Source organism: Zonotrichia albicollis, chromosome 19 (assembly GCF_047830755.1).
Source record: "Zonotrichia albicollis isolate bZonAlb1 chromosome 19, bZonAlb1.hap1, whole genome shotgun sequence".
Taxonomy (NCBI): Eukaryota; Metazoa; Chordata; class Aves; order Passeriformes; family Passerellidae; genus Zonotrichia; species Zonotrichia albicollis.
The window spans coordinates 3353832-3379804 of record NC_133837.1 but is presented as its reverse complement, the minus strand read 5'-3'; the positions used below and the strand labels follow the sequence as shown (position 1 = coordinate 3379804).

Genomic DNA, 25973 nt, shown 5'->3' with positions numbered 1-25973 from the left:
AGTCACTCAGCTTGTAGGATTTTTTTATCTTCATTTTTTTTTTCCTCTCTTAAAGCAATAAGATTTTAAACCCTTCTGGTTGCTGGAAAAAAAAGCCCTTAGAGTAGAAATCTAAAAGGTTACCAGGAAACAATACCGAAACTGTAAGACAAATAAGAACCTCATCAGGGTTTTAATTTTATTTCTTTTTTTTTTTACCCAACAACCTTTTTTGTCACTCCCCATCCCCTCTAAATATGGCATCATTCTTTGCCTCATCACTTGGGTGGCTGAACAGGGCTCCTCCACACTGCTGAGCAAATCCTGCCTCTTCCTTCAGAGGTGGCTGCATCTCACAGGCACAGGAGAGCATCTCTGCCTGCAGCTGACAGTGCTGATTCTAAGTCCTTGGGAGAAGAATGATAAGATGATTGCTCCCTGAAATCCCCCTTTTCCTCCATTTTTGGGCTTTATAGTCCCTTTTATGTGTCATGGAGCCACTGGGGATTCCGTGTCTCACCAGGATGGGAGCAGAGTGCTGCCTTTCATGGCAGAGGGAAGCAGCCAGCAGTGCATCTCTTTGAACATCTGCAAGCCGAAATGAATTAGAGATGACATTTCCAAAAACACTGCCATGAATAATCAACCTGTTTTGGTTTCCCAGGTTTAATTGTGAGGCTGCATGAATTAAAAGAACCTCCTGTGTCTGTCTGCACTGGGAGGGAAAAGGTTCTGAAGAGCTGCAGAGCAGTGATGAGGCAGGGATGCTCCTGCCGAGCTTTTTCCCAGCTCACAGCCCGAGGATGGGGATGTGCCAGGCTCAGTGGGGTCATGCCAGCTCCTGGCAGCGTGTCCTCAGCCTGCCAGCTGCAGTGACCCTGCATGGGAACACTGTCTGAGCAGTGCTTGAATTTTTAAACCCCTCTGTGCAGCCCCACTGGAGGAGCCTCCTAGCTCTGCTTTCCAGGAATGCCCTGGCGATGGGACTCGCCTGGCACAAATCCCTGCAGACCGCAGGGCAGGAGGGAGGGCTCCGTCCCACGTGTGCCATCAGCGTGCCGGGGCTGCCGTGCCTGCAGTGCCTTTTCCATGCTGCCAGGGAAAAGCAGGCCTGCTGCTGCTGTGCTGCTGTGCTGCTGCAGGAAAGGCTGTAAACCCTGCAGCATCTTCCCTGCTTCAGCCTGAGCTTGCGTCCCTCAGAGGGACAGGTGGGAGCAGGCCTGGAAAAGCAACTGGGAGGGCAAAGCTGTAGGGTAGAGACCACGTTACAATGACACTGGGGGCAGATCCCTGCCAGTGCTTGGCTGCAGGTCAGGGAAGGGGATTCACTGGGTAGAGATACTTCGAGAGCACCTCTGGCATTGCTGCGTCCACAGATGTGGAAATACTTCCTGCAAATGCTAAAAGTAAAATAAGGAGGCTGGTCTTCCTTTGGAAGGAATGGTGGTAGGAAAAAAAAAATCTAATTAAATGTCCAGGACTGTGATGGGAATCCTATAACCTTTAACTGGGCATGGCATGAAGAGCCTTTTCCTGTTGGCTTGGTGCAGTGAGAGGCAAAGCTAGGAAGGGGTTATTATTTCCATCTATGAGGCAGATTAATTCTGAGAACTTTTAACTTCCCTTGCAAACGGCCTAAATTAATGTTTTAGGATTTTAGTCCCTGCCTTCTCCCACCCCCCCAAAGGCCAGGCCCTGGAAGTGCCATTATGCTTCTGTCAAAGGGGCTATTTCTGGAATTGATGATATGAATGAAGCCTAAAACTCCACTCTCATTAACGTCTGCAGCTTATCCCGGTGTCACTCCTAAGCTGGTGGGACTTGGTGACACTGCAGGGGGAGGCTGTCATTTCAACCCAATTTTCATATCACATTTGCACAAAAATTTCCAGGCCTTGCCAGCGCTTTCCACACATTTGTCAAATCCCAGCCGCTGTCCCAGTGAGTGAGGCTTCTCCTGGCACAGAAGCGACGGCTGTGGGTGCTGATGGAGGACTTGGTCCTGGATGGGATCTCTGTGTTGAAACGACGAATCCTTGCCCTAGAAAACAGACAGTGAAGGATCCAGGGGGTTTTGTGCATTGCTGTGGTTGAGTTTCATTGTGTGGTGCAAACCTGCAGCCCCTGGTGCTGCCCCTTGCCCACGGAGCCCTGCTCCCATCACACTGCTGTGCCTGGGGTGGGGGCGGAGGGCTGTGCCACCCCATCCCAGCAATGGCAGCACGTGTCCTTGGAGCTGCTGCTTGGCTGCAGAGGGGGAACAGGGCTCAGGAAGGGAGAGAGAGGGATGCAGGGAAGGGGGAGAAGGGGAATGGTGGGAGCTACCTGGGAATAGCAAAGCATCAAGGGAAGAAATAAACATTAATCCCACAGAAAAGTGTGCGTCCCTGTAGAGCATCACCAAACGCTCCCCTCCGTACTCAGCTCAGTCAGTGGCACTTCCCCAGGGAAAGGGAACCCAGTCTCTGGGACACAGAGGTGTCTGCTCTCCTCAGCCCCAAGCCAAAGAGTCCACCAGGAGCAGTGAAAGTGCTCCACCTCCTTGGAAAGAGTCCAGGATGCAGCTGGACAGAGCATCTCATCTGGTTACTGCTGCCCTTGGGCAACAGATGCTGATTTAATTCACTCACGAGTGAATTTGATCCAAACTTTTGCAACCAAATCATAGCAAGCATAATGCAATATCTTCTTTTAATTATATTAGACTGGGTAGTGTTGGCTAATTGAATCTGGGACTCTTGCCTCTTAATTACAAAAGGTCAGGTGCTGTGAATCGTGGGCAGGTGGCACTGGGACACCGGTGATGGGGAGGGGCTGAGGGCTCCTGCTCTGTGAAAGACCTCCTTTGGTAACAAGTGAGTGACTTCTGGACATTTTCCTTCTTTTTTTCTTTTGTTCTCTCTATCTTATGAATTTTAAGTCAGATTACAACAGAAGTGTTACTGCGAATTTCTGTGTGGCAGAAACAGGTTTTTTTTTTAGTTGAAAAGAATCTGTGAGGATTTTGGCTGCCTGCCTTGAGCACATTGATGGTAAAAATGTGGATTTTTAAGAATACGCTGGGATGAGCAAGTGACCCTTAAAAGTGGTGACTTCTGACACCCATTGGGTGGGGTGGATGGGGTAATCACCCGCTGTGTGGTCATGAACCCCATTATTAATCATTTTTCTCTTAAATATCAGCTCTGCTTGGTGGGAGGAGAGGGCAGGGCCCTGAAGGCCAGCTCTGTTCCCAGTAAATATTTACCTCATGCAGTGAGGGCTGTGGGCTCAGCGCGACGCTGGGTGGTGGCAATGCCACCTCTGCCCCTGCTTTCAAGTAGTCTCCTCCTCACCTGAACTGCTGGCCAGGGACCAACACTGTCTCTGATGCTCCCCCAAAGCTGCTTTGCCCCTTCCCTGCCTGCCCTGCAGCAGTGAGAGGCATTCAAAAAAGCACCTTCTGCTTTTGCTAATTGAAGAGTTTCCCTTTGTCAGCCTCTCGCTCAAAGGAGGGTCGGTACAAAGCCATAGCCAGCAGCACTTTGTGTGCCTCTGAAAATCCCATTAGCAGAAGAAAGAGCTTGAATTTTCATTCAGCTGGAAAAAAAAAAAAAGAGGGGGAAAAAATAACACCCCCCCAACCTTCTGATGTATCAGCTGCACATTAACATACTGCCCTCGGCACTGCTGGGGTGCCTGTCCTGGGAATATTTAATCAGGGAGAAGTGTTATATTGGACTGAAATGTCTGTGCTTCAGGGAGAAATATGCTGATAAGTGGTCTGCAGTTAAATTTGGGGTAAAAAACCCCTCTGCCCTCAGCAAATAAACACCGCTCCCCCTCCCCGGGTCCCCCTCCCTCTCCAGCTGTTTTCCTGCCTGCAGATGTTTGTTCCTGCAAGACAAGTTGGGATGTGGGGAGGGCAGCCCTGAGATGGGAGGACAGGATAGGATGGAGGGACCTTCACTGTAGCCATGGTGGGCAGCATGGGGGAGCCATGGCTGTGCCAAGGGGGGAGGTTCTGGCCCAGGGTAGCATGTCTGTGGGCAGGCTGGGGCAGCTGGCTGTGCCATGGGACCTTCTTGGGGTACAGATGTGGCGCTGGTCCCCAAATCTTCCTGCTGGCCACAGCTGGTGCCCTGTGTGGGGCAGGTTGTGGCATTTTGGGGGGTGCACTCGCCTGGCTTCCCTCCACTTGCAATCAGTCACTGGTACCAGTGCCAGCACTCTGATGAGTATTGAGGGACATCTGAGCCGCGGTGGAGACTGTGGCATGCCAGGGAAGGACGGGGTCTTTGGTGTCATCCTGTGCTCTTCCATTCCAGCCTTTGCTCATCCCTCTATGCCAGATATGGGGCTGTGGTGGGCTTGGCTCTGCTCAGCTGCCCTGGGTGAGCATTAGGGCTGTGCTGAGTCTTGGACAGGGAGGAGGTGAGATCAGAGGGGCTCCAGGCTGATGCCCACCATGGTTGTGTGCCCGTCTCTCTGCTTGCCCAGGAGTTTGCGGTCCCCAGCCAGCATCAGCAGCTGCTTACTGGGCCAAAAGCCCCCCAGCTGGGATGGAATGTGTGGAGGAGATCCATATCCAGTGAAGGCTCTTGTCCACTGCCATGGAAGAATTTGAATGGATCTTTGACTATCTGGGGACTTGTCCATCTGTCTCCGCAGGTTCTGACCCAACCAACCCAGCTGTCCTGGGACATCCTCACTTCCCTGCTGCATATCTTCACAGCCTGTACAGGTGACATTCCTTCTGTCACCCCTTTGGGATCATTCAGGGTCATTTTAATTCTTTCTGTTCCCAAGGGCTTTGCAGCTCCTCGCTGGCAGAGCCCTGGACATGGCTGGTTCTGCTGGGGAACCTTCCCAGGCCCCCAAGCTGGGGATTCTCTTCAGCAGCTGCCCCTTCTCCTGGCTGCTCTCCATGCCTGCCCCCACAGGACTATATTTAGGCTAAATATCCCAGCCCATAGCCCCACCCTGACAGTTGGAATGTCTGCCCCAATATCCTGTAAACATTTCTCCCGATTAAAAGATCCAGATTGTCGACAACCAAACTGTGACTCAGCCCCATGTGGTTTTCCAGGAATTCGCCCAGGATGGGTGGCAGGAGCTGCCAGCCCCAGGCCTGTGTGCCCTGGGTGGAGAGGCACCTGCTGATTCATCCTCACCTTGCGCTTCCCCAGCAGATAACGCTACAGCACGGGCTCCTCAACACCACCCGCTGCTGTGTTGCAGTGAAAACTCTCGTCTGTCAAGGGCCATCCTTATTTTCCTGGAGCAGAGAAGCTGCTGCTGGCACTCAGGCAGGAGCATGGCCCTGCTGTCTGTGGGTTCTGGCAGTCGAGAGGGTGTTTTTCATGCTAGGCTGGAAGATAACCCCAGCACCACACTGAACCAGTGCCTGGATTTCTCATCTCTGTGCTCCTGGAAATGCCCCCAGAAGTATGCAGGAATTGGGTACCAGGTTTGAACCATCCCTATGGGGATGTGCTGCATCAGCACACTCCATTCTGCCCCAAAAGTGCATCCAAGGTCTGTCCCAGCAGCTCAGCTCTTTAAAAATTGCTCTGAGAGGCAGGAGGCAGGTAGGGATTGGGCTCTGCTGGCCCTCCCTTAAAGGCTTTTAGGCTGTTCATTAATGGTTTTGGCAGTCTTGATTTGGATTGGGAATGAAAGTTTAAGCAGTGGCTTCGAGGAAACACCCCTGGGATAAGCTGAGACATGGTTAATAGAAATTGTAATGTTAAAGTGCTTTTCTGTAAAACGCTAGGAGAGGAAATTAATGGTGTGGAGTTTTTTAGTTTTTTTCTAAAAGTTGATATAATTCATTTAATTAAATGTTTTAATCCATCACATCAGCACTCAGCACTCTTGCCATACAACTTCCATTTTAGAGTGGTTTTCAGATCAGCTGCAGCCACTGATGGCAGCATGGCCAGAACACCTGCAGGTATCTCAACATGCAAACTCGGAGAGTGCCTGATGTAGGGAAGCTGCTCTGCTCCTGGCCTTAAAGACCAGGAAAAGCTTTCCTATTCAGATGCTGCTTCTTGTGGATGCACCTCTGGGTCTGCTGCCTCCTTGACAGGTGTGTGCAGATGGTTTGAGAGGGTCAGCATGCTGGTGATTCTGCTCAACTGTGTGACGCTGGGCATGTTCCACCCCTGCGAGGACATCGCCTGCGACTCGCCGCGCTGCAGGATCCTCCAGGTACAGCCCCAGAGCTGCTGGGAGCTCAACAGCAGCCCCAGGTTGATGTGGAGGGGGAAGGAGTGAGCTGGCTCCAGCCACGGTGGTGTGGTGTCCCAGGATGTTGGTTCCTGCCTGCACTGTCTGTCCTGTGAGCACTTGGGAAGTGCTGGGTTTGGTGCTCAGATGAGAACATGCAGTGCTATCAGGCAAAGCCCCTGCCAGGCTCTGCCAGCCCCAGCCTAGCTAAGCCTTCCTTGGAGTGCTTGGGGAAGGCCGACCATCTAGTGGTCAGTGAAAGCAGAGCCCAAACTATGCTTGTCCATTTTCCTGGCGCTATGGGTGCTGTTGGACCATCTGGGCTGGGCCCTGCACCACAGGGCTGCTCTCATCACAGCTTCTTCCCAGGCATTTAGCTTTTACAGATGCAAGAGGAGACCTTGCTAGACTCAGCTTTCTAATTCCCTCCCTTGGAGCAAATGTGCAGGAGCATCCCTCCTCCCTTCCTTTCTTTTGCAGAGCTTTGATGACTTCATCTTTGCCTTCTTTGCCGTGGAAATGATCGTCAAAATGATTGCACTGGGGATTTTTGGGAAGAAATGCTACCTGGGAGACACATGGAACCGCCTGGACTTCTTCATCGTCATTGCAGGGTAGGTCTGGGGAGGCAGGTCCCCTTCTTCCTGAGCCTCTGGGTTGTCATTTGTGGCTCTGCTCAGCAAGCACTGGGTTTGGGGGAGCAGCTGGTGGAGGCTGGGGGCCGGCTGGTGCTGATTGTTGGCGTTGTCCATCCCAGCCTCCCAGCAGGGATCACTCCTGAGCTGCAGCTGCCCCTCTGGTGCTCTCAGTAGCTGGAGGCAGAGCTGATACTCAGTGCACGGGCAGAGCGGGGCAGGGTGACAAAAGTTGTTTGTGGTGCATTTTGACCAGCCTGGGGCTCCTTTGCTGGATACTGTGCTTGGCTCTCTTCCCTCCAGCCCACCAAAGGTTTCAGGTTTCATGGTTGGAGTGGGCAGCTGGGAGCATGGAGGGCTGTGCCAGGAAGGATCATTCAATGAAACATGCACGATTTCCCTCATTATTATACTTCTTTTTTCTTGAGGGAAAGTGATCAAGTTCGCCTTTCTGAGTGTTTTCCTTTCAGAGGCACCTGGTTTGAATTAAAGGGTCTTCCAGCATCTGAGAGTCTCCTGGCAGAGGCTGCAAATACACATGGAAAGTCCTTGGCCACTGGCCACTGAGCTGAGTTTCTTTGATACACAAATTTCTTGCTGGCCCTTGCCTCCCTCCCTGCCCCAAGACTTTTGGGAAAACAGTTGGGTTTTGCCTCTTTTGATAGAGCTAGGGATCAAATTTACTAGATTTTCTTGGAAAGAAGCAGAGGCCCCTCCCAACTTGTTTCCTGGCATAGGTTTGGTGTCCCAAAGAAGGGGCAACAGCCCCTTCTTCTTTGGTCCGAGAAGGGACAACACCTTAATGAGTTTTGCTTATGTTCCATTGCTGGCCTCACAGGGACGTGGCCCATGTCTCTGCTAATCAGCTGGGAGAAGTAAAACAGAGGTTCCAGGTCTCTCAGTGCATCCTTGGCTTGAAAAATTCATTGTTTCAGAGGTGAAAAGGTTCAGTGAGCTTCAGACCCAAGAGCTGTATTTGTCCCCATAAACCTGTCTTCTGCAGGAAGCCACAACCTCCTACTTTCCAGCCACACCAGCCTCTGGCTCCTCAGTTTAGGAGAAGGTTCAGGGTTTCCTCCTGAAATGTCTGAGCAATGTTAGGGACAGCAGTGATGGGATGCTGGACCAAGAGGGAGCCACAGGTCCAGTTAGGTCTGGTGGGGTTGTAGACACCAGCAGCACATCCAAGGGCTGGAGCTTGCTAAGCCACCTTTATTTAGTCTCATTTATTATGTCTTATAGTGGAATTAATTGTGATGAAGAGCCCAAACCAAGCAAGGCCTGACATCCTATCCTGGGAAGCATGGTCACAGATGCTGGGCAGTTCCAAACTTCACTGTGCCAGGGTTCTGCCACCTTGCCCTCCCAGCCTGGTCCTGCCTTTGCCTGTTGGTCTTCCAAAATCTTTGGAGCCAGACTTAGCCCTGATGTCACTCTGTGGGGACCCACCATGATGGGACCTCACTCTAGAGGGGACACCAGCCAGGACCATTCTTATTCCTAAGCCAAAATATCACACTTCTCTTTGCTTGAGCAAAGAAATCTCTGCATAGCTGCTGCACCTGGCCAGGTGTTTGCATATGTGAGAGTTATCTCCTTCCTGGGCAGAGCTGCATCGTGGCACAGATCCCCCTGCAGCAGCTGCTCCCCATCCCCATCATGCAGAGACATTTTTTGCTGCAGGATTTTGCAGCAGGGTAGTCTGACCCTCTCGTGCCTTCTGCCAGGTCGGCTTTGCTTCTCACTAAGTGATGGCTCTTTCCTCCATGTGCATGAACTGTTCCCATCTGGGCCCCGTCAAAACCAATTCAGCTGGCAAAGCACCTAACTGGATTTAAATACAAAGCAGAGCCTCTCCTCCTCCAGCACTGACTTCGTCTGCCCCCTTTTGCTCCCCTTTTGTGGCCTTTTGCTCTTTTCCAATCCTAGCCTATCCATCCTGGAGTGCTGCATCCTACTCGGAGCATTGCTGCAATCCTGGGGAGCCTGCTGAGGGCCAGGGAAAGCTAAAGGGGCTGCAGGAATGGCACACTGCTGAAGCAGAGAAAAAAAAAAAGGACTCAAGCCCTTATTAGACCTAAGATATTGGTAAAAAACACCTATAGTGTTTTTACCTAAGTGCTGCAGGGTCAAATCCCAACCAGACAGAGGGAAATTCCTCAGGTAGCCCTTAGTGCAACTCTCTGGTTCCCAGAGGGGACAAACTACCCCAAGGAGCACCCAGCCCATGGTGCTCACAGCAGAGCCCAGGAGCAAGGGATGAGCAGGGCTCTGCATGGAGGAGTCCTGCATCTGAGCAGGTGTCAGGAAAGAAGCCAGAGCCAAACTGGGGTCCTGGAGAGTGCAGGGCAATCCTCAAAACCCAGCTGGGTTTGCTTAGATACCAGATAAAGCAAGTTATGCTTTTAATGGAGGTCTCACATAAGGGCCTCAGCCAGATTCCCCAGTGAAATTCCAGCGGAGGAGACTGAAGTTTTCCTGTGGTCCTGGTGACCACAATGAAGCAATTCTGTTTCTGCATTCACATTTTTTCTCTGCCCTTTATGTGCCAGAGATGGGAGGAGGGAAGCAGCAGCACAGTGTGAGCTCCCCAGCACCAAGCAGGACCCTGAGCTCCAGCTCTCCTGCTTTCCTCGCCCCTTCCCTTCTCATGGGCTGCAGAAAGTGATGTCAGGGGAGAAAAGAAGCAGCAAACTGCATCTGTGGGGCTTTGGGTGGGGAAAGTGTGTAATACTGGGACTAAGCACTCCCACGGGCACAGCATCCATAGAAATCCTTCCCAGCCACCACCAGTTTAGAACAGGCTTCAACCCACACTGCCCACCCCCAGCGCCCCCCTCCCCACAAAAATCCCAACTTAGAGCATTTCAGCTTCCCCATTTTCTGAGAACTCTCTAGATCTGACAGGGGTTATCGTTGTGGAAGAAGCCTTTTTGTGCATTTTCACTCCAAATCTCCCTCCCTGTTGTAGTTCTGGGAGAGCCTCTTGGATGCTGTCCTTGCTCCTGCTGGCCACTTCTGTGGGATGCCATTAAGTGCTTCTCATCTCTGTTAAACTGTCCAGACCAATCTCATGAACTCATGGAGTGTAAATGACTTCTTTGTGACAATGTAATGCAATTAGTGCTAATTACAGAGTGTGTAATGTCTGCAACACATCTCTGTAATTACAGTAAAACTTGCTGGAGATGAGAATAGTGCTGTATTATCAAAACTCTGCTTAGGGAAACATGGCTTAGGCTGGAGGTTACAGAGTTGCATGGGGAAAAAAGTGATGAATGGCGTAATTATGTTGCATTATTTTTAGAGGAGGGCATTTGGGGAGTTTGCTTGCGAGAGAACACTTCTTTGAAGGTTAAAAGGCATTGCAAGCAGCTCTTGCCCTCCAAAGATGATTAGATATCATTCTGACCTCTCCCAGCATAAGACACAGATGCACTGAGGATGGATGCTTGTTTGCATCCCAAAATATGCAGAAGTGGTTGATGCTGACTGGGGCTTGGGCTGGTAAGCCAGAGCTGTGGGATGGAGATGTGCCCTGACTTGGTGTTTCCCTGGTCCCTGTGGGACCCAGCATCTGCCATCCTCCAGCAGGGCACAGGAGCACCCTCTCTGCTCCTCTGTGGGCAGAGGAGAGCCACAGACTGAGGGCTCCCTTCTGCTCAGCTGGAGCCAGCCCCAGCCCCACACTTTGCTGCAGTCCCAGCAGCTTGCAGGAGCACAGCTTGTTCTGGCTTTGTCCAGATAAGGACTTCCATGACCTCTGCATTCATGTAGATCCAAATGGACTTTAAGCCATCCTCATCAAAAAACCCCATGGTGTGATTTTGGAGTTAGCCTGTGCAGGGCCAGGAGCTAGGCTTTGATCTTTGTGGTTCCCTTCGAGCTTTGGAGATTTTATGATTGTATTTTATGATTCTAACCCCAAAACAACAAAAGCCCCTAATGGTTTATTGTTTTCCTGTGAGAGAGCTTTACACCAGGGGATAATTTGGAGCTGTCAGAGCTCATGGGATTCCTCTCTGCCTTCCTGTGCCCACATTCTGCTCCCCACCGAGCAGGGCTGTGCATCATCCCCTGTTTGAGCTGTGTGGGTCTGTGGTTACTCCAGGCTCAGTCAGTTGCTTGGCCAAGACTGAGGAGCCCTGTTTGTGCTTTGCTCATTGTAATGGTAACAAGCCTCTTCAAAGACTTTGTAGGAAAGTTAAACACTTCTGGAATATTTTGCTTACGATTGAAGAGGAGCTGGGGCTGGAGGTGGTTGGCAGGCTGCTTAATTCAGGAACAGACACCACTCCTTTCTCTCTTTGCTTCCTGAACATTTCTATTGTTTGTTATGATATTTTTTCTCTCTCTGTGCAAGGCTGTATTAAACAGTGAGCTCCACTGAAGCCTTCATAAACAACCTTAAGGATGTTTTTCTCCCTCCTGGTTTTGAGCATTGAATTTCAGGGATGAAATAGGCTGCAGGAAGCCCTGTTGTGTTCATAGGTGACAGGAGAGAAAGGGATGACACAGCCCCCACTCCATCCCTGCTCCATTTAAATCTGGATGGGGTCTGAAAAGCTCTTTAGCTCAGAAATTGGAAGGAGGGCTATGGTGCCAGACGGGTCCCTGCAGGGAGCTGTGATCCCATAGCTGCAGCAGCCAGAGCAAGATTCCTGCTGGGTGCTCTTGGTGAAGCTTCCAGCATGTTGCCTTCATCCCGCAGGGCCAGATCGCTCCACAGGCAGGCAGGGCTCCTCTGAATGGCATTTTAGCTGTACAAGGCTGATCAAGGTGCTGTTTCAGCTCCCTGGTTCAGACATGGGGAAGAAAGAGCTGGTGTGGGACTGCCTACAGGAGCCCCTGCTGCAGCTTCCCGCTGCAAAGGCTGATTTTCCCCATATATTAGTCTTTCATCCCTTAAAAACAAAACTCACAGGGAGGAGGGATGAATGTTGCTTTTTCATTCCCTCTGCCTCTGTGGAGCTGTCTGACCTGGGGAGCAGCACAGCGGGACGTGGCAGCAGTGCCCTCTGTGCTGCCTGGCACCCGAGCGAGCCCCGGCGTGCAATTGCCCGTGTGAGAGGCTGATTTGCACACCCAATTACCCAATGTGCAGCCACTGCCACGGCCCCTCTGGGCCACGGGGAAAGCTGCACCAAACCTTCTCCCAGGAGCCTGGCCCTCTCCTGGGCTTTCCAGGATGGATTTGAGTGTCCTGGAAACTGGGAGCCTCCTCCACGGCCTCGCTGTGTCCTGACTAATCCCAAATTAGATGCTTTGTGCTCTGAGCACAAGTGCCAGAACATCAAGCCAATACTCGTCATCATGAACCTCCAGGACTTCGATATCTGGGGCTGAGCTGTGCAATTTAATGTTTTAAGTTACTTTTGGGTGGATAAAGGGTAGCCAAGACCCGGGCACAGATGAAATCCATTGGCTGTGGATGCTCCGTGCTGCCTTCCCACAACCTTTGGAGCAAAGCATCCCGAACAAGCTGCATCCCTGACTCACAGAAACCTGCTGGGTAAAAGAAAGCACTCAGCAGTCTCCCTCGCAGCTGAGCTGACTCAAGTCCACCTGTGAAAAGCCTGGAGGTTTTTTTTTTAAGTTTTAGGACTTTTAAAAAGGTAATTCTTTAGTTTCTTTCAGTTCTTCAGCTGAACTTGCTGCTGCTTCAAAAGCCTCATTAGTCAAGTGTCCTGGCTGGGACACATGGTGCAGCCAGATCCAGCAGGCTGCAGGGTTCATGCTCTCTGTGTGCTATTCTTTTTCTTCTGTTCAGCTTGATTGAAATGAGTATTTTTAAAATTAAGCAACACCCACGAATGCGGTGAGACTCGCAAGGCTCCAAATGCAGCCACTGAGTGAAAGCAGAGCACAGCTGAGCTGGCGAGAGCTGGGCGAATTTTCATTCCAGCTTTCTGAAGATACACCACCTAAATAATTTCTCCTTGTCTTTTCCAACACCGATGGCTTAATATCACCCACTGATGGCTGTGCTTTGTAGATAAAGGGTGTCTATACGCCCAGTTTTGGAAGCTTTTTAACGCTGAATAAATCTCAGCCTATCTCTCCCCAGCAGTGCAGGGCTCTGAGTGTGCAGGGGGTGGGCAGCTCTCGGGGGTGGCCCTGCCTGCAGCCGCTGCTGCTTTGCCACTGGTTTCTCGTGTGACCTTGGTGACATCCCCTGGGTGTGCAGCACCCCCAGCACCCAGCTGTGCAAGGGGGGAGTTCAGGCTTTCCTTGGAAAGTGCCCTCAGCAGAAACTCTCTGTGTGACTCTGCTGGGTTCTCACAACATTCTATTTCCTGAGCCGGATTGGTCCTGGAGATGGGAGCAGAGTCAGAGCTGAGAGCAGGGTGCAATGCTGGCTAGGTGTGGGAAGGACTTGGCTGGAATTTCTGTGCTCTGTTAGGAACTCTCTGGATAAGCAGAGCCCCTTGAACCCTTTCTGTGATGCCCTGAGCATCGCTTTGGAAAGCCCTTTGCCTCAGGGTTGCTGCCTTGCATTGCACTCAGGCAATCCTTCCTGGTGCGTTGGGTTTTACACGAGAGAAATCCCAGCATGATCACTGTCTCCAGGTGGAATAGGAATGAATTTCTCCTTCCTGGTCCATCTTGAGCCATCCTCGTTGCCTGTCAGCTGAGCTCTGGGAGTTTTCCTGCTTGGAGAAGCATTTGCCAAAGGTTTGCATCAGCTCCCTCTCTGCCTCCCACTAGCAGCCCGTTGTATGTCTGGCTTTGCAGATGCTCCACTTTTATTCTTAGAAAGTCCTAAATATTTCCGCTTTCCTTCTGAATAACTCCAGTGATGGGGGTTGCTAATCACCCTGACGAGCTGTGAATCCATCCTATTTAATGCTGAGTTTCTTTCTGAGCCTTTAACTTGGCTGGGCACCAGGTTGGTGGCAGCGGTGCTGACAGGCATCATGCCTTTCCCTCTGAGCAGAGATGACATTTGAATTGAAGCTTCATCAGGAGCCTTTTACACTGCAGATTTCCAATGCATAAATGCTATATATGCTGGTAAATGTACCTGTCACCTCACCAGCTGGTGACATCCTGACATTTGCTCTCCCTGAGTATCTTCCCTTGCCAGGGATGTGGATTGATTCTTCCCGTGTTTCCCCTTGCCTTGGGAAGTGACCTTAGAGCTGGGGACTGCTGGTGTTCTCACTGGACTTGCTCTTTAGTGACTGAGCTTACTGACATTCTTTTCTCCAATACCGAGTTCTCTCAAGGCACTAGAGAGAGGTTACCAGCAAGGTGTGGGCCCTGTGCTCTGTGTCTGGGGCTGAGCTTGGCAGTGCTGTAACACCAGTTTTGGCAGCAGTGCCCAGCAGCATAGGCAGGAGACCACCTTCTTGCTCTTGATCTTGGTGTTCAAGTGTTTGCTTGAGCCTCTGGGTTGTTGTTCGGCTTGTTCCTTTAAATTTGGCATAATAATTGTTCTTTAATAAGTTAAATCAAAATGTATTTTACAGCACATCCTTTGCAGCTTACAAGCACTCACATCTCTGGAAGTGTGTCTGGAGCTGTCATTAATCAGAAAATGATTTGTCTTGGTGCATTTAACCACGTGCTGCTCTGAATTTTGCTGGCAGCCTCTGTTTTAATAATGGATGAAAGAAAAGCTGTATGTTTGATATGGGTTTTTTACCTGAATTTTGCCAACCACACAGAAATCTTTTTGAACAGCAAGTGAAACTTGACAGCAATGAAACCACTGCCCCTCTCCTCACCTTAGCCAAAGCTTGCCCAGTGCAAGGAGTCCTGTGCACTGAGGAAGGGACTGGTTTTCTATTCCCAGGTCAGGTGGGATTTTGTGAATACATTGATTCCTTTCTGGTTAGGGGCTGAACAAATCTGTAGTATCCATACGTGCATGTCCAACCTCCTGGGGCTGTCCCATTGCTAGGGGGGTCAGCTAAGCAGAGAGGAATATGTTGAGGTTATTTTAAATATAGATATGGTTTGATCACCATCATCATCATCATTCTCATTAAAGCCTATCAGGTAAAGCCTCAGTGCATTAAACACAGAGTTGTTTATATGAGGGCTGGAAGGGGAGCCTTCTCAACCCTGGGGCACCCTCACCTGCTGGGAGCAGGAGGGAGGAGAGGTGGTTTGGCTGCTCACAGCAAGGACAGAAGCCTCCAGTGTGCTGCAGCCAGGGCAAACCTGACACAGCATGGATGGATCCTGCAGGATTTCCAGCAGGGAGGAAAGGGACAGCACTGATGCCTTGGTGCAAGGACCAAAACCTCTTCCAGAAACTTGATGCCTAATCAATCAATTCAGACCAGGGCAAGCATGGAGGAAGGTTGTGACTGAGAAACAGAGAGCCTGTCTGTGAGATGGGGCTGGAAGAACTTGATTTGTTTGACTTTGCAAAATCAAGGCTGAGAGAAGATGTGCTTTGTCCTCCGTAAATACATGGGTGAGTAAACACCAGGGACAAATAACAGCTAGAGAAGCTACTTTAAAGACAGTGCTGCTGTAAGAACAAACAGATATGAGCTTGTCCTGAATACATTCAAGCTGGAAGTTAGGCTTCTAGCCATTAGAGTTGGAGGGAGGGAACCACCCAGCTTGTTTGGAGATGGAAGTTTTGGAAGAGATTAATATGCTGTGGTTGCCTGTGGTAGTGGGAGCCTGACTGTCCAGGGAGCCTCAGGGCTGTCTTTCTTACCTTTGCCTGGCTCTGCCTCTTCAAGGATATTCTCCACAGCCAGAGAGCAAAATCCTGGAGGTGTTGTGACTGATGACTCTGTTGTGCTTGGGCAAAGGTGCCATGAGAAGAATGAGAGGTGCTGGGGCACCCCAGGACCTTGCAGCCATCCAGGTGCATCCTTAGACTAAGTCCTGGGAATGTTGCTCCTCTGTCTCCTGAGCTGGGGAATAACCCTGCCAGACAGTGGGAGCACTGGGAGGTTCCTAGGTCCAGGCTGGCCCCATTTTTTTTTGTCTGCAAGTGTCACCAGTTTTGGTCCCACCTGCCAAGGGTGTCTGCTGAGCAGAGACAGCAGAGCACAGTGTCCTGTGCTGATCATCTCCTGTGTCCCACAGAGGGTTCTGCACCAGAAGATGTTCTTCCTTTCTGGACTGTGGTGGTGCTCAGCACAACAAACTCAGATTCATTACGGTATCTGTAAAATTGATAAAAGCAGGGCTATGTCTGGAAATTTCCTCTCTGGAATGTGCAGGGACTTTCAGAAGCTTCTGCCTGGCCCTATGCAAAAACAGTAACCAAAGTGGAAGATGGAGAGAGAGGGAGAGATAGAGAGGGAGAGATCCGTGGCTGTGTGAGCTGGTGTATCACATTCCCCCTCACTGACTTTATCCTGACATGCAAACAAGCCTTAATTAATTCCTCGGGCAAACTTTCCTGATGGGAGAGATGCAGTAACAAGTCCCTCTGTGAGTGGTTGGCATTTAATGTTTGCTTTATGATGTTTGATAATCTAACATTTCTGCAGCGGATCCATGACACTGCTCCGTGGTTGTGTGTCTTTCCCAGGATGCTGGAGTATTCCCTGGACCTGCAGAATGTCAGCTTCTCAGCCGTGCGCACCGTCCGAGTCCTGCGGCCGCTCAGGGCCATTAACAGGGTCCCCAGTAAGTCAGATCCTTGTTCCTCACTGTTGGGGCCAGCTGGCTGCATCCATGCCCCAAAGATGAGAGGGCAAACCCAGATGCTGTGCATCACAGCTCAAACATTTGCCCAAGGCTTGCAGTGCTGGGTACTTCCACCACTGTCTGGGTTCCTTTTGACGCCTGTGGCATCAGAGATGAGTCAACGAGTTATCCAGGACTGTCTTCAAACACCTTCCTTTCTCATCTGCAGAGGGTCTGAGGAGGCTGCTAAAGGGCTGCAGGTGATAGGGATTGACTGAGCCAACAGCCTTTGCCAGGCAGTGCAGGCAGTGGGGTCTGAGCCACGCTGGTCCCATCCTCCCTGGGATACTCCATCCTTCCCTGGAGAAATTGGTGTGAGGAACTCTTGTTGTGCCTGAAGATAGTGCTCTGGGAAGTGCTGAAGACTCTAGAGCTGGTGCTTACAGCCCAAACCCCCAGCACCTCCAAAGCAGGCCTGGGTGGGATGGGCAGTGACTCTTCAGTCCTGGTGTATCAGGTCATGGACCAGGGCCTCAACCCTGCTGTAAGCAGCAGTGGGTGCATTGCCTGCTGGGGCATGGCAGCCCAGCCCCACATGGCACCACAAACCCTCCCCTGCCCCATGCTGGGCTAATCCCAGTGCTCCATGGGACACTGATCACGGTCCCTCTCAGGTGCTGTGTGAATCAGGTAAGTGTAAGTACAACTGCACCAGAAGCATTCCTTTTCCATCCTGGTCCAACAATCCTGGCCATCAAACCCAGTACTGTTTTAGCCAAATTAAATCCAAGTCTGCACTCCCCTATCTGAACTGGCTCAATACATTGATGAGAACTAATCAGCTTCAGTTCTCTGTGCTGATGCTGGAAGTGCCTGGGATCTATTTATTTTCCTGCTCCTGACTCTTGAACTTAATCTGGCTGTGCTGCTGATGTTTCAATCATTACAGAAGCTTCAGAATCCTGTTTGCAGTGGTTGTTTGTTTTTTTTTTTATCCCCACCACTGAACTGGTGGACAGCTGAATTTATCCACCACTGTCTAACTGGGGATGTAATTTGCTTAATGTATTTTGAAATCCTGGGTAGTTTATCTTGTCTTCTCTGCAATGTAGTTACAATGGGATAGAAATGCAAGGTATGAAAAATAAAAAATGAGCTTTGTTTGATGATCAATGCAATAACCACAGAAAGTAATTTTAGTTAATTAGGAGTTGATGCAAGATGGTTGTTCCTGGTAAAAGAGTAGAAGAAAAACCTTGAGAGAGGAGGTGACAGCATCAGGATAAGAGAAAAACATCTTCCTGAAGTATCAAAGTAAAGGATGCAACAGTAAAGCTTTCTTTAGATAAAAGCCAATATAAGCAAGTGAGAGAGTGCAGAACATGGGGAAAGAAACAGAGTGAGAGGTGAGCAGAATATTACACAGATGTCAGATGAAATAAATTTTTTGTGTGTAAATGTCAAGTTGAAGTCACCATCAATTTGTCCTTGTTACAGAACTGGCTGTTCCTGAACTTGTGAGAATTAACTGCCAAGAGAGAGTCCTGTATTTTAAGGAAGAGAGGGCATTTAGGGTAGATGATGGGAAACAGGGAGGGAAGGAAATTTTGAAATATACTGAGTGGAGAAAGCAATACAATTGAGCAAAAGAGAGCATCAGAATTTAATCTGAGGGGAGAAAGGAAACATAATTGCTAGAAAACTTCAGAGAAGAGGACTTGAGGAGCAGGGAAGGTAGGTCTGGTGTCCAGGAGCAAGGCATGAATGAAAGAGCTTGTTCCAGAGGCTCTGGGGGGAAGCTAAAGGGGATGGGAAGCTGTGACTGTTCACAAGCCACATGTGGGTGATGAGAATAGGAGAAAAATAATAGAAGGAAATACAGGTGTAAAAGTATCAGTGGAAAGGAAAAGGTCAGGAGGACATAGCTGGAGCAAGAAGATTAAACGTAAGCTTTTCCCCTTTGCCTCAGGTATGCGCATCCTGGTGACGCTGCTTTTGGACACGCTGCCCATGCTGGGGAACGTCCTCCTCCTCTGCTTCTTCGTCTTCTTCATCTTCGGCATTGTGGGAGTCCAGCTGTGGGCAGGTTTGCTCAGGAACCGCTGCTTCCTCCCTGAGAACTTCAGCATGTGAGTCTGGGCAGCACCAGCGTCTCCCCAGCCTGAGGGAGGCTCTCCCTGCAGGATCTGCTCTGTAAAACAGCCCTTCTCTTCTGTAAATGCTCCCTGCTCCTAAATGCCACCATCTCTCCTGCTTGGGCACACACAGCGGGTACAGAGCGAGCTGTGACAATTTGCCATTTGTGTTTGCAGGCTGTCCTTAACTCTCAGCTGGCACTTGAGAGCCTCTCTGATTTCTAAAGGCCTCCAAAACAGCCCTCTGAGAGTGGGAGTTCAGGCTTTCTAAATTCAGCATATCGTTAATGTGTGACCTTTTCTGTGTGGAGATGCCCAGGTCTGAATCCCCTCCAGCAGCTGGTGGTCTTTATTGCCACAACTTTTGTAGTCCCACCTAAATCGCAGGAAAAGCTAATGGAACTCCTGTGCATTTTTAATGCTAGACAGTTTTCAGTCTCAGAGCAAGAGATAGTCCCTATCCCAAAGTCTTAATTTTTACACATCCCTGAATTTTAAGGCTAAAATAGTTGTTGTGATCAGTTTGCTGGCCTGATGTAACACTGTTTGGACAGTGGTTGAAATACCTGGTAGCTGACAGCCTCTTTCAGGGTTTCCATGCCTGTTCTACCTACCTGCCTTTTTCCACCACCTCCATCGCATCAAATGCTTGGGGAAAGGCAGGTGACTGCAAACCCTTGATGGCTCTGCCAAGTTCTGCCATGCTGGTCACCTTTCAGTGGATTGCTGATTCCCCAGGGATCTGACTGGATTCCCACCTGGATGGAGGAATCTTACAAGCCCAAAGCCTCTTTTCTGTACACATCAGGACCATGTTGCTGCTGCTGCTGCTGTGGACAGGCTGGCACAAGGCACCTTCCAACTTCTCCCACCCACCTCCTAATCAACTCCCACCCCTCTTGCAGGTCATGCCCTCAAAGGGTGGCTGGAAATGACATTACCAGAACATGTCCCTGTTAAGTAAATGTCAGCAGAGCAGGGGGACAGCCTCACCACCAAGTAAATCCAATAGAGCCACAGGTTTGGGTGCTGTTTAATTGAGCCAGAATTCCAGGGCTTTAGATAGGCTTTGAAGGGTATTACAGGCAATTCTGCAGGAATTAACCAGGCTGAACTAGGCTTAAAAATATCTTTGCAAGCTTTAGTGGGAGTCCTGGCAGCACTAAGGAGATAGTGTGTGCAGAGCAAGGAGCCAGGTTCTGACTGGTCATGGGTTGTTTCATCTCCCTGAAGAGCATTTTTGCTTGGTTTCCTGTGGTAAGGCCACCCTCAGAGGGAATTTAGACCTTACCTGTGGGCTGAACTGACATGGTGAAATGCAGATGAAGTCCCTGTCTCTGATTTTTAGGAATTTTGGGAGGTCCTTGTACATAGAGTCTTCCTAAATGATTCTCAGCATCTCCAGAAGGACAGGACACACAGGAGCTTAAACAGACTGATTTCCATCTTACTGCAGCAAAGATATTTCAGAGAAGCCCTGTCATGCTGAATCCTTCTCTTAGTCTCCCAAAGTCAAAGCCAGAGTGCTTCCAGAGGGACTAACTTTTAATAATGCCATCAAAGGGGCTGAGTGCCCTGCCTCAGTTTCTCAAAACCCAGTTAAGGACATCAGTTCACCCTGTGGAGCTGCAGTACGTCCAAGGGGACTCCTTTAAAAAATAGCTTTAAGATCCAGAAAAGCAGATGTCAGACTTCTATGCTGGTACAGCTGTCTCTTTGCCAGATTGCTTGCAATCAGTGTGCAAACCCCAGCCTTGTCTGGACTCTTTCAGCCCCTACACGGTTGATTTGGAACGGTACTACCAGACAGAGAACGAAGATGAAAATCCCTTCATCTGCTCCCAGCCCCGGGAGAACGGGATGCGCTACTGTCGGAGCATCCCAACACGGAGGGAAGAGGGTCTGGAGTGCACTCTGGATTATTATTCCTACAATGACACCACCAACACATCTTGTGTGAACTGGAACCAGTACTACACCAACTGCTCTGCTGGGGAGCACAACCCCTTCAAGGGAGCCATCAACTTTGATAACATCGGCTACGCCTGGATTGCGATATTTCAGGTGAGCCCTGTCTGCCAGTTGTCACAAGGTGGGCAAACAGCAGGTCCTGCCCTCAAAATGTTCCCAGGGGCTTTGTAATTGTACTCCTGGGGGCTGTTTTGTACTAGTGTGCACCTACATAGTAGTGCACAGGAGCTCAAAGTGTTAGAGATACAATATGATGCCTATTTTGAGAATGTCTCCACCTCACATGCATGGACAAAACCTTGTGGGTGTGCAGTCTGATGATGCTGGTGTGGCGCAGAGCCTAGAGACTGCTCTTCTTTCTGCAAAATGCACTAGTGGCCCTTAGGTCCAGGTGGAAAAGGGCTAGATTCAGCCTGGGCAGCTGGTAACATGGCTGTTGGCATTGGGAGGAGCAGGAGTTGGTTCCTCAGCATCCTGTTCTGCACCAAGACCTGCTATGAGGCGTCAGACCTGACCCAGCCAGAAGAAACATTGCCTGGGCACTTTATTGTAACTGAGCCTTCAGGAGTTTGTTTTCCCTTCCTGTCTCCACCAGGTCATCACGTTGGAAGGCTGGGTGGACATCATGTACTTTGTCATGGATGCACACTCCTTCTACAACTTCATCTACTTCATCCTCCTGATCATTGTGAGTGGCCTTAGGGGAGCAGGGGGCATCCTCCTGGCATTTGGAGAGAGCAGAGTGGAGTCACCCAGAGGAACAGGGCAGAGGGTACAGTGAATATAAAAGCTGAAGTAGCAACCAGCCTGCTGGGAGAAACGCAGCTTCCCTATGGAATTGTGCTGCAGCTGCATTTAGCTGCAAACATGAAGAAGGAAAGAGATGTGCTCAAGCGGCGGTAGATCCACTTCTGTTGTTGCTGCTGCTGCTTCTCTTCTTGTGCTTAGAGAGCTTTTCTCTCTTGCTTACCCCCTTGAATTTAAGTTTTAAAGTAGGCAAATTTCACCTGCCCAGTTTCTGAGTAGAAAAAAAAATTTCACCTGCCCAGTTTTTGAGCTAGAAAGGGAAGAGGCTGCTCAAAAATTCCCCCATAATGCAGAACCCATCTGGGTCCTGGTGCCGTGGGGATGTTACAGGAAAACAGTCCCAAAGTTCAGAGAGCACATTAGGAAAGGAGGGAAGAGATTACTGCCCACAGCCTACCCACACTTCACAGCATCATCTGAGACCACCCACAAAGGAGCCAACAAAGAGTTTCTGTGGGGTGGGCTCCATGATGGGCTTCATCTATGCAAGCAGAATTGTCTACAGTGACTGGCTGAGCTCGTTGTCTAGACTCCCTTTATCGTCAAGGGAGAAAAATAGGTGCTTTAAGGGGGTGATTCATCTCCTCTGAAGGTAGACATCCAAAATAAATTAGATGCATTGCAGACTTGATGCGCCTATTTCTTGCTTGACTCTAAAGGATCATTAGGTACCTCACTCAGATGTAGCTAAGTGAGATGAGTTATTGTCTTGCAACACAATTGTCTAAGTCCAGAAAAATAGCTGCACATGGTCAGTTAGATCATTGTGGGGATTTCTGCTCCTCATCAAACCAGGACTCAAACCCTGACGAGAAAGTAGACGGTTGTTTAGTCCATGATGCTGGTTCTTTTCTGTTAGCTTCCCCAAGAGAGAAGCAAACCCTTGCTCTCAGCCTCCCCAAGATGACGAAGAGGAAGAGCGAGCAGTGCTTTTCCAGATGCCGTGCGAGTAACGCTAGCAGTTTGTGATAGCCCGTTAGCACGTCAGTAATTCCCTGTAACCCAGGCTGGGCTCTGCAGAAGGCAGAACCTCATGAAACCCTGGTTGGAAAGAAAATCTCCAAGCTGTGGGTACAGGCTGCTGATGCCCTTGCATAACAGTCACCCGCAAATCCCATTAGCAGGGGAAAGGGATCTGCTCTCAAGCTGCCCACACACTGGCAGAAAAACGCTCCTATGAGGAAGGCGCAGTGCATTCATCGTAATGTCGCTAATTGTGATAATTACAACTGCTGTCTGTGGAGAGAGAAAAACACCATCTTAAAAGAGCAAGAGATTTTTGTCAAAATAATCTTCTCTTGTCTTTGATCTCTGACGTCCTCCATGGAGGGCTGGCGTGGGAGTCCCTGGGGTGAGAGCTTGGGGGGTGAGTCAGCGCAGTCGGTGGTCCCTGCTGGGTGACACAGGGGGTGGGGTTGGCTGGGGTTTGCTGCTCTTTGTCCTCGGCAGATCTGTGTGGTGCCACGGCCACACTGAGGTGCCTGATGTCCCCTGCCCCCTTAGGTGGGCTCCTTCTTCATGATCAACCTGTGCCTGGTGGTGATAGCGACGCAGTTCTCTGAGACAAAGCAGCGTGAGAGCCAGCTGATGAAGGAGCAGCGCGTGCGCTACCTGTCCAACGCCAGCACCCTTGCCAGTTTCTCAGAGCCAGGAAGCTGCTATGATGAGCTCCTCAAGTACCTGGTTTACATTGCCCGGAAGGGCAGCAAGCAGCTGGTGAAGGCCTACAGGGCAGCAGGCGTGAGGATGGGCTTCCTCAGCAGCCCCACGAGCAAGGCGAGGGCCGAGCGGCATGCCAGGAAGCGCCGGAGCAGGAAGAGATCCTCCGTGCACCACCTCATCCACCACCACCATCACCACCACCACCACTACCACCTGGGCAACGGGAACCTGCGAGCGCCCCGTGCCAGCCCGGAGATCAGCGACGTGGAGACCAGCTCGCTCCACAACGGCACCAACCGGCTGATGCTCCCTCCCTCAGCACCCAACTCCCTGGGGGCCCCCAGCGCCTCTCCCAGCAACACCGAGTCCGTGCACAGCATCTACCATGCCGACTGCCACTTTGAGCCGGTGCGCTGCCGGTCATCCCTGACACAGCCAAGCCTCGGTTTGCCAAGCCCAGAAGGGATCCCCAAGAACGTGGTGGGCAGCAAGGTGTACCCCACAGTGCACTCCAGCGCCTCCCATGAGATGCTGAAAGAAAAGAACTTGGCGGAGGCGGCGGTGGGTGCCGGGAGCAGCACCTTGACAAACCTCAACATCCCGCCCGGGCCATACAGCACCATGCACAAGCTGCTGGAGACACAGAGCACAGGTGAGCTGGGATTGGAGCTACATCTGGGACTGCTTTCCAGAAATACGATTTTTGTCCTAATTTTTTCTCTCCCTGAATTTTTGCAGGGTTCTTCTCAGTCCATGTTACAGAGAAAGGTGATGGCTTTCCAGGTGAGATGAATAGGAATCTTATGACCTACCTAGAGCCTCTTATAGCCAAATTTAGGAGGGAGGTTTCATCCTCCCAGACTTCATATCTACAGTAATCCAAGGCATATGAGGGTTTTCAGTGAATCCATTTTCTTTGCAATCCCCATCTCATAGATTAGAAGAAGAGTACAAGAGAGCTGGAGAGGGACTTTGACAAGGACATGTAGTGACAGGAATGGGGGAATGGCTTTAAACTTTGCAGAGGGTGGGTTTGGATTAAATTTTAGGACAAAATGCCATTATTTCCCTCCACTCCTAAACCATTTACAGGGAGCACTTCCCAAATCCTGTACTCCCAAAATCAGCTAGAGCTTGCAGATGGACACCTTCCAGATCTGGGTCTTATCACACACCTGAGTACTGTGTAGCTCTGCTCCTGTGGGACACAAGGCTTATGGAGATTTTGTGTGAGTGCTCAAGGACAATCACAGATGCCAAGTATTAAAAAAACGTGATTTTCTCAGGAAGCCTGTAAGAGTCAGACACTGAATGCATCTTTCTTGGATCAGGGATTTCATATCTTCACTTCAAGAAAGGGAAGATATTTTTCTTTTCCCCTCCACATCCTGAAGTTTGGGACTTCAGGCCAGTCTAATCCAAACACTCCCAGCCTTCAAGAAGTGTTTCTGGCCAAGATTTCCCAGGCAGTCAGTGCCTTTTCCACCCCACTGCAATGGCATTGACCTTTCCAGCCAGGAGCTGTGCAGGGAAGAGACCAAATCCTGCCCCCAGCCCAGTGCTGTCCAGAGACTGAACACACAGAACTGGGCTCTGAGTTGGTTTTGCACTCTCACTGCTGGGTGCTGCCATGCAGGAGTCAGGTGCATGCATTGCCTGTCTCCTTTCAGCCAGCTGGTGGGAATTTTGGGGAATATCCCACTGGTATTTCACCCAGGATACACCTGGCAGCTGCCACCGAGGCCAACGTGTGGAGAGGGAAACCAGTGGTTTTGGAGCATCAGAACAGGAAAGAAGGCTGCTAACAGTCCTCCTGATAATTACAGCCAGGAGCCTGCCAGGACCGAGGGAACCGATTGCTTCCTCCTTCCTGTGATGGCTAGAGATGTAATGAGGTGCGCTCAGGGTCCACGGCTGGGGGGGTGTCTGTCGAGGGGCAGCAAAAAGAGCTTCATAAACAGAGAGAAGGCACTTGGGAAGCCCAGGTTTTAACCCAGCAGAAGCCCGTTTCCCTTTAGGGAATGCCTGTCATGTCAGGAGCAAAGGCTTGGCACTAACAGGGAGTGAGGGTTGCTTCCCACAGCCCCCAGTCCCAGCTGACCAGCTGCCCTTTCCCTGCTCTGCTGGCATTTCAGGTCCCTGCCAAAGCTCCTGCAAGATCTCCAGCCCCTGCAGCAAGCTGGATGGAGGCTCCTGCAGCCCCGAGAGCTGCCCCTACTGCCTGGCAGCGCTGGGCGAGGCCGAGCTGTCCGACAATGACACGGCCGACTCAGACAGCGACGGCGTCTACGAGTTCACGCAGGATGCGCACTACAGTGACCAGCGAGACCCACAACGGGGCAGAGCCCGGGCCGGGAGAGCCCATCTGGTGCTGGCCTTCTGGCACGTGGTGTGTGAGACTTTCCAGAAGATCGTGGACAGCAAATATTTCGGCCGTGGGATCATGGTGGCCATTCTCATTAACACACTCAGCATGGGGATCGAATACCATGAGCAGGTGAGTGCTGTCCTGGCAGCTCCTGGTGCAGAGGAGTTGCAGATGGAGTTATGAGTCTGAATTCATCTGCTGGTGGGATGGTTTGGGGTGAGAGGAATTAAAAAACTCTGGGAAGGGTCCCAGAATGGAATAAGGCAGGCTTTTTCCTCTGAGTGTGCTTCCAGGTTGCAGCAATCACCTTGACTTGTACCTGGTTAGGGGAGCTCCTGCATCCTAGCCCTACCAGGGATGGTCAGCACCATGCTGAGACCACTGTTCCCTGGGCAGCACCAGGTAGTGCTGGGGTCTGTGGTGAGGGAACCAAGGAGATGAGGCAGTCCTTTGCCACCAGGTCACTGTGAGCCTGGCAGTGCTTAAGGTGCTGCCAGCACCTGTGGGCTCTGTGGGCTCTGTGGGCTCTGTGGGCTCTGTGAGCTCTGGGGTCAGTGCAGCTGCAGGCAGAGAGCTACTGAATTTGCACTCCTTGGA

At 50.7% G+C, this 25973-nt stretch overlaps 1 protein-coding gene across 20 annotated transcripts in view; it reads left to right on the top strand.

Annotated features, from left to right (window-relative positions):
- CACNA1G (calcium voltage-gated channel subunit alpha1 G) overlaps positions 1-25973 on the top strand; it is a 146681-nt gene that overhangs the window by 38968 nt on the left and 81740 nt on the right. For all 20 annotated transcript variants that reach the window (XM_074555224.1, XM_074555218.1, XM_074555220.1 and 17 more), the window contains exons 2-10: positions 6063-6174; positions 6673-6806; positions 16336-16433; positions 18403-18562; positions 20341-20632; positions 21135-21227; positions 22850-23660; positions 23747-23791; positions 25144-25505. In XM_074555224.1, coding sequence (XP_074411325.1) covers positions 6063-6174; positions 6673-6806; positions 16336-16433; positions 18403-18562; positions 20341-20632; positions 21135-21227; positions 22850-23660; positions 23747-23791; positions 25144-25505 — 2107 coding nt within the window. The remainder of the gene's footprint in view (positions 1-6062; positions 6175-6672; positions 6807-16335; positions 16434-18402; positions 18563-20340; positions 20633-21134; positions 21228-22849; positions 23661-23746; positions 23792-25143; positions 25506-25973) is intronic.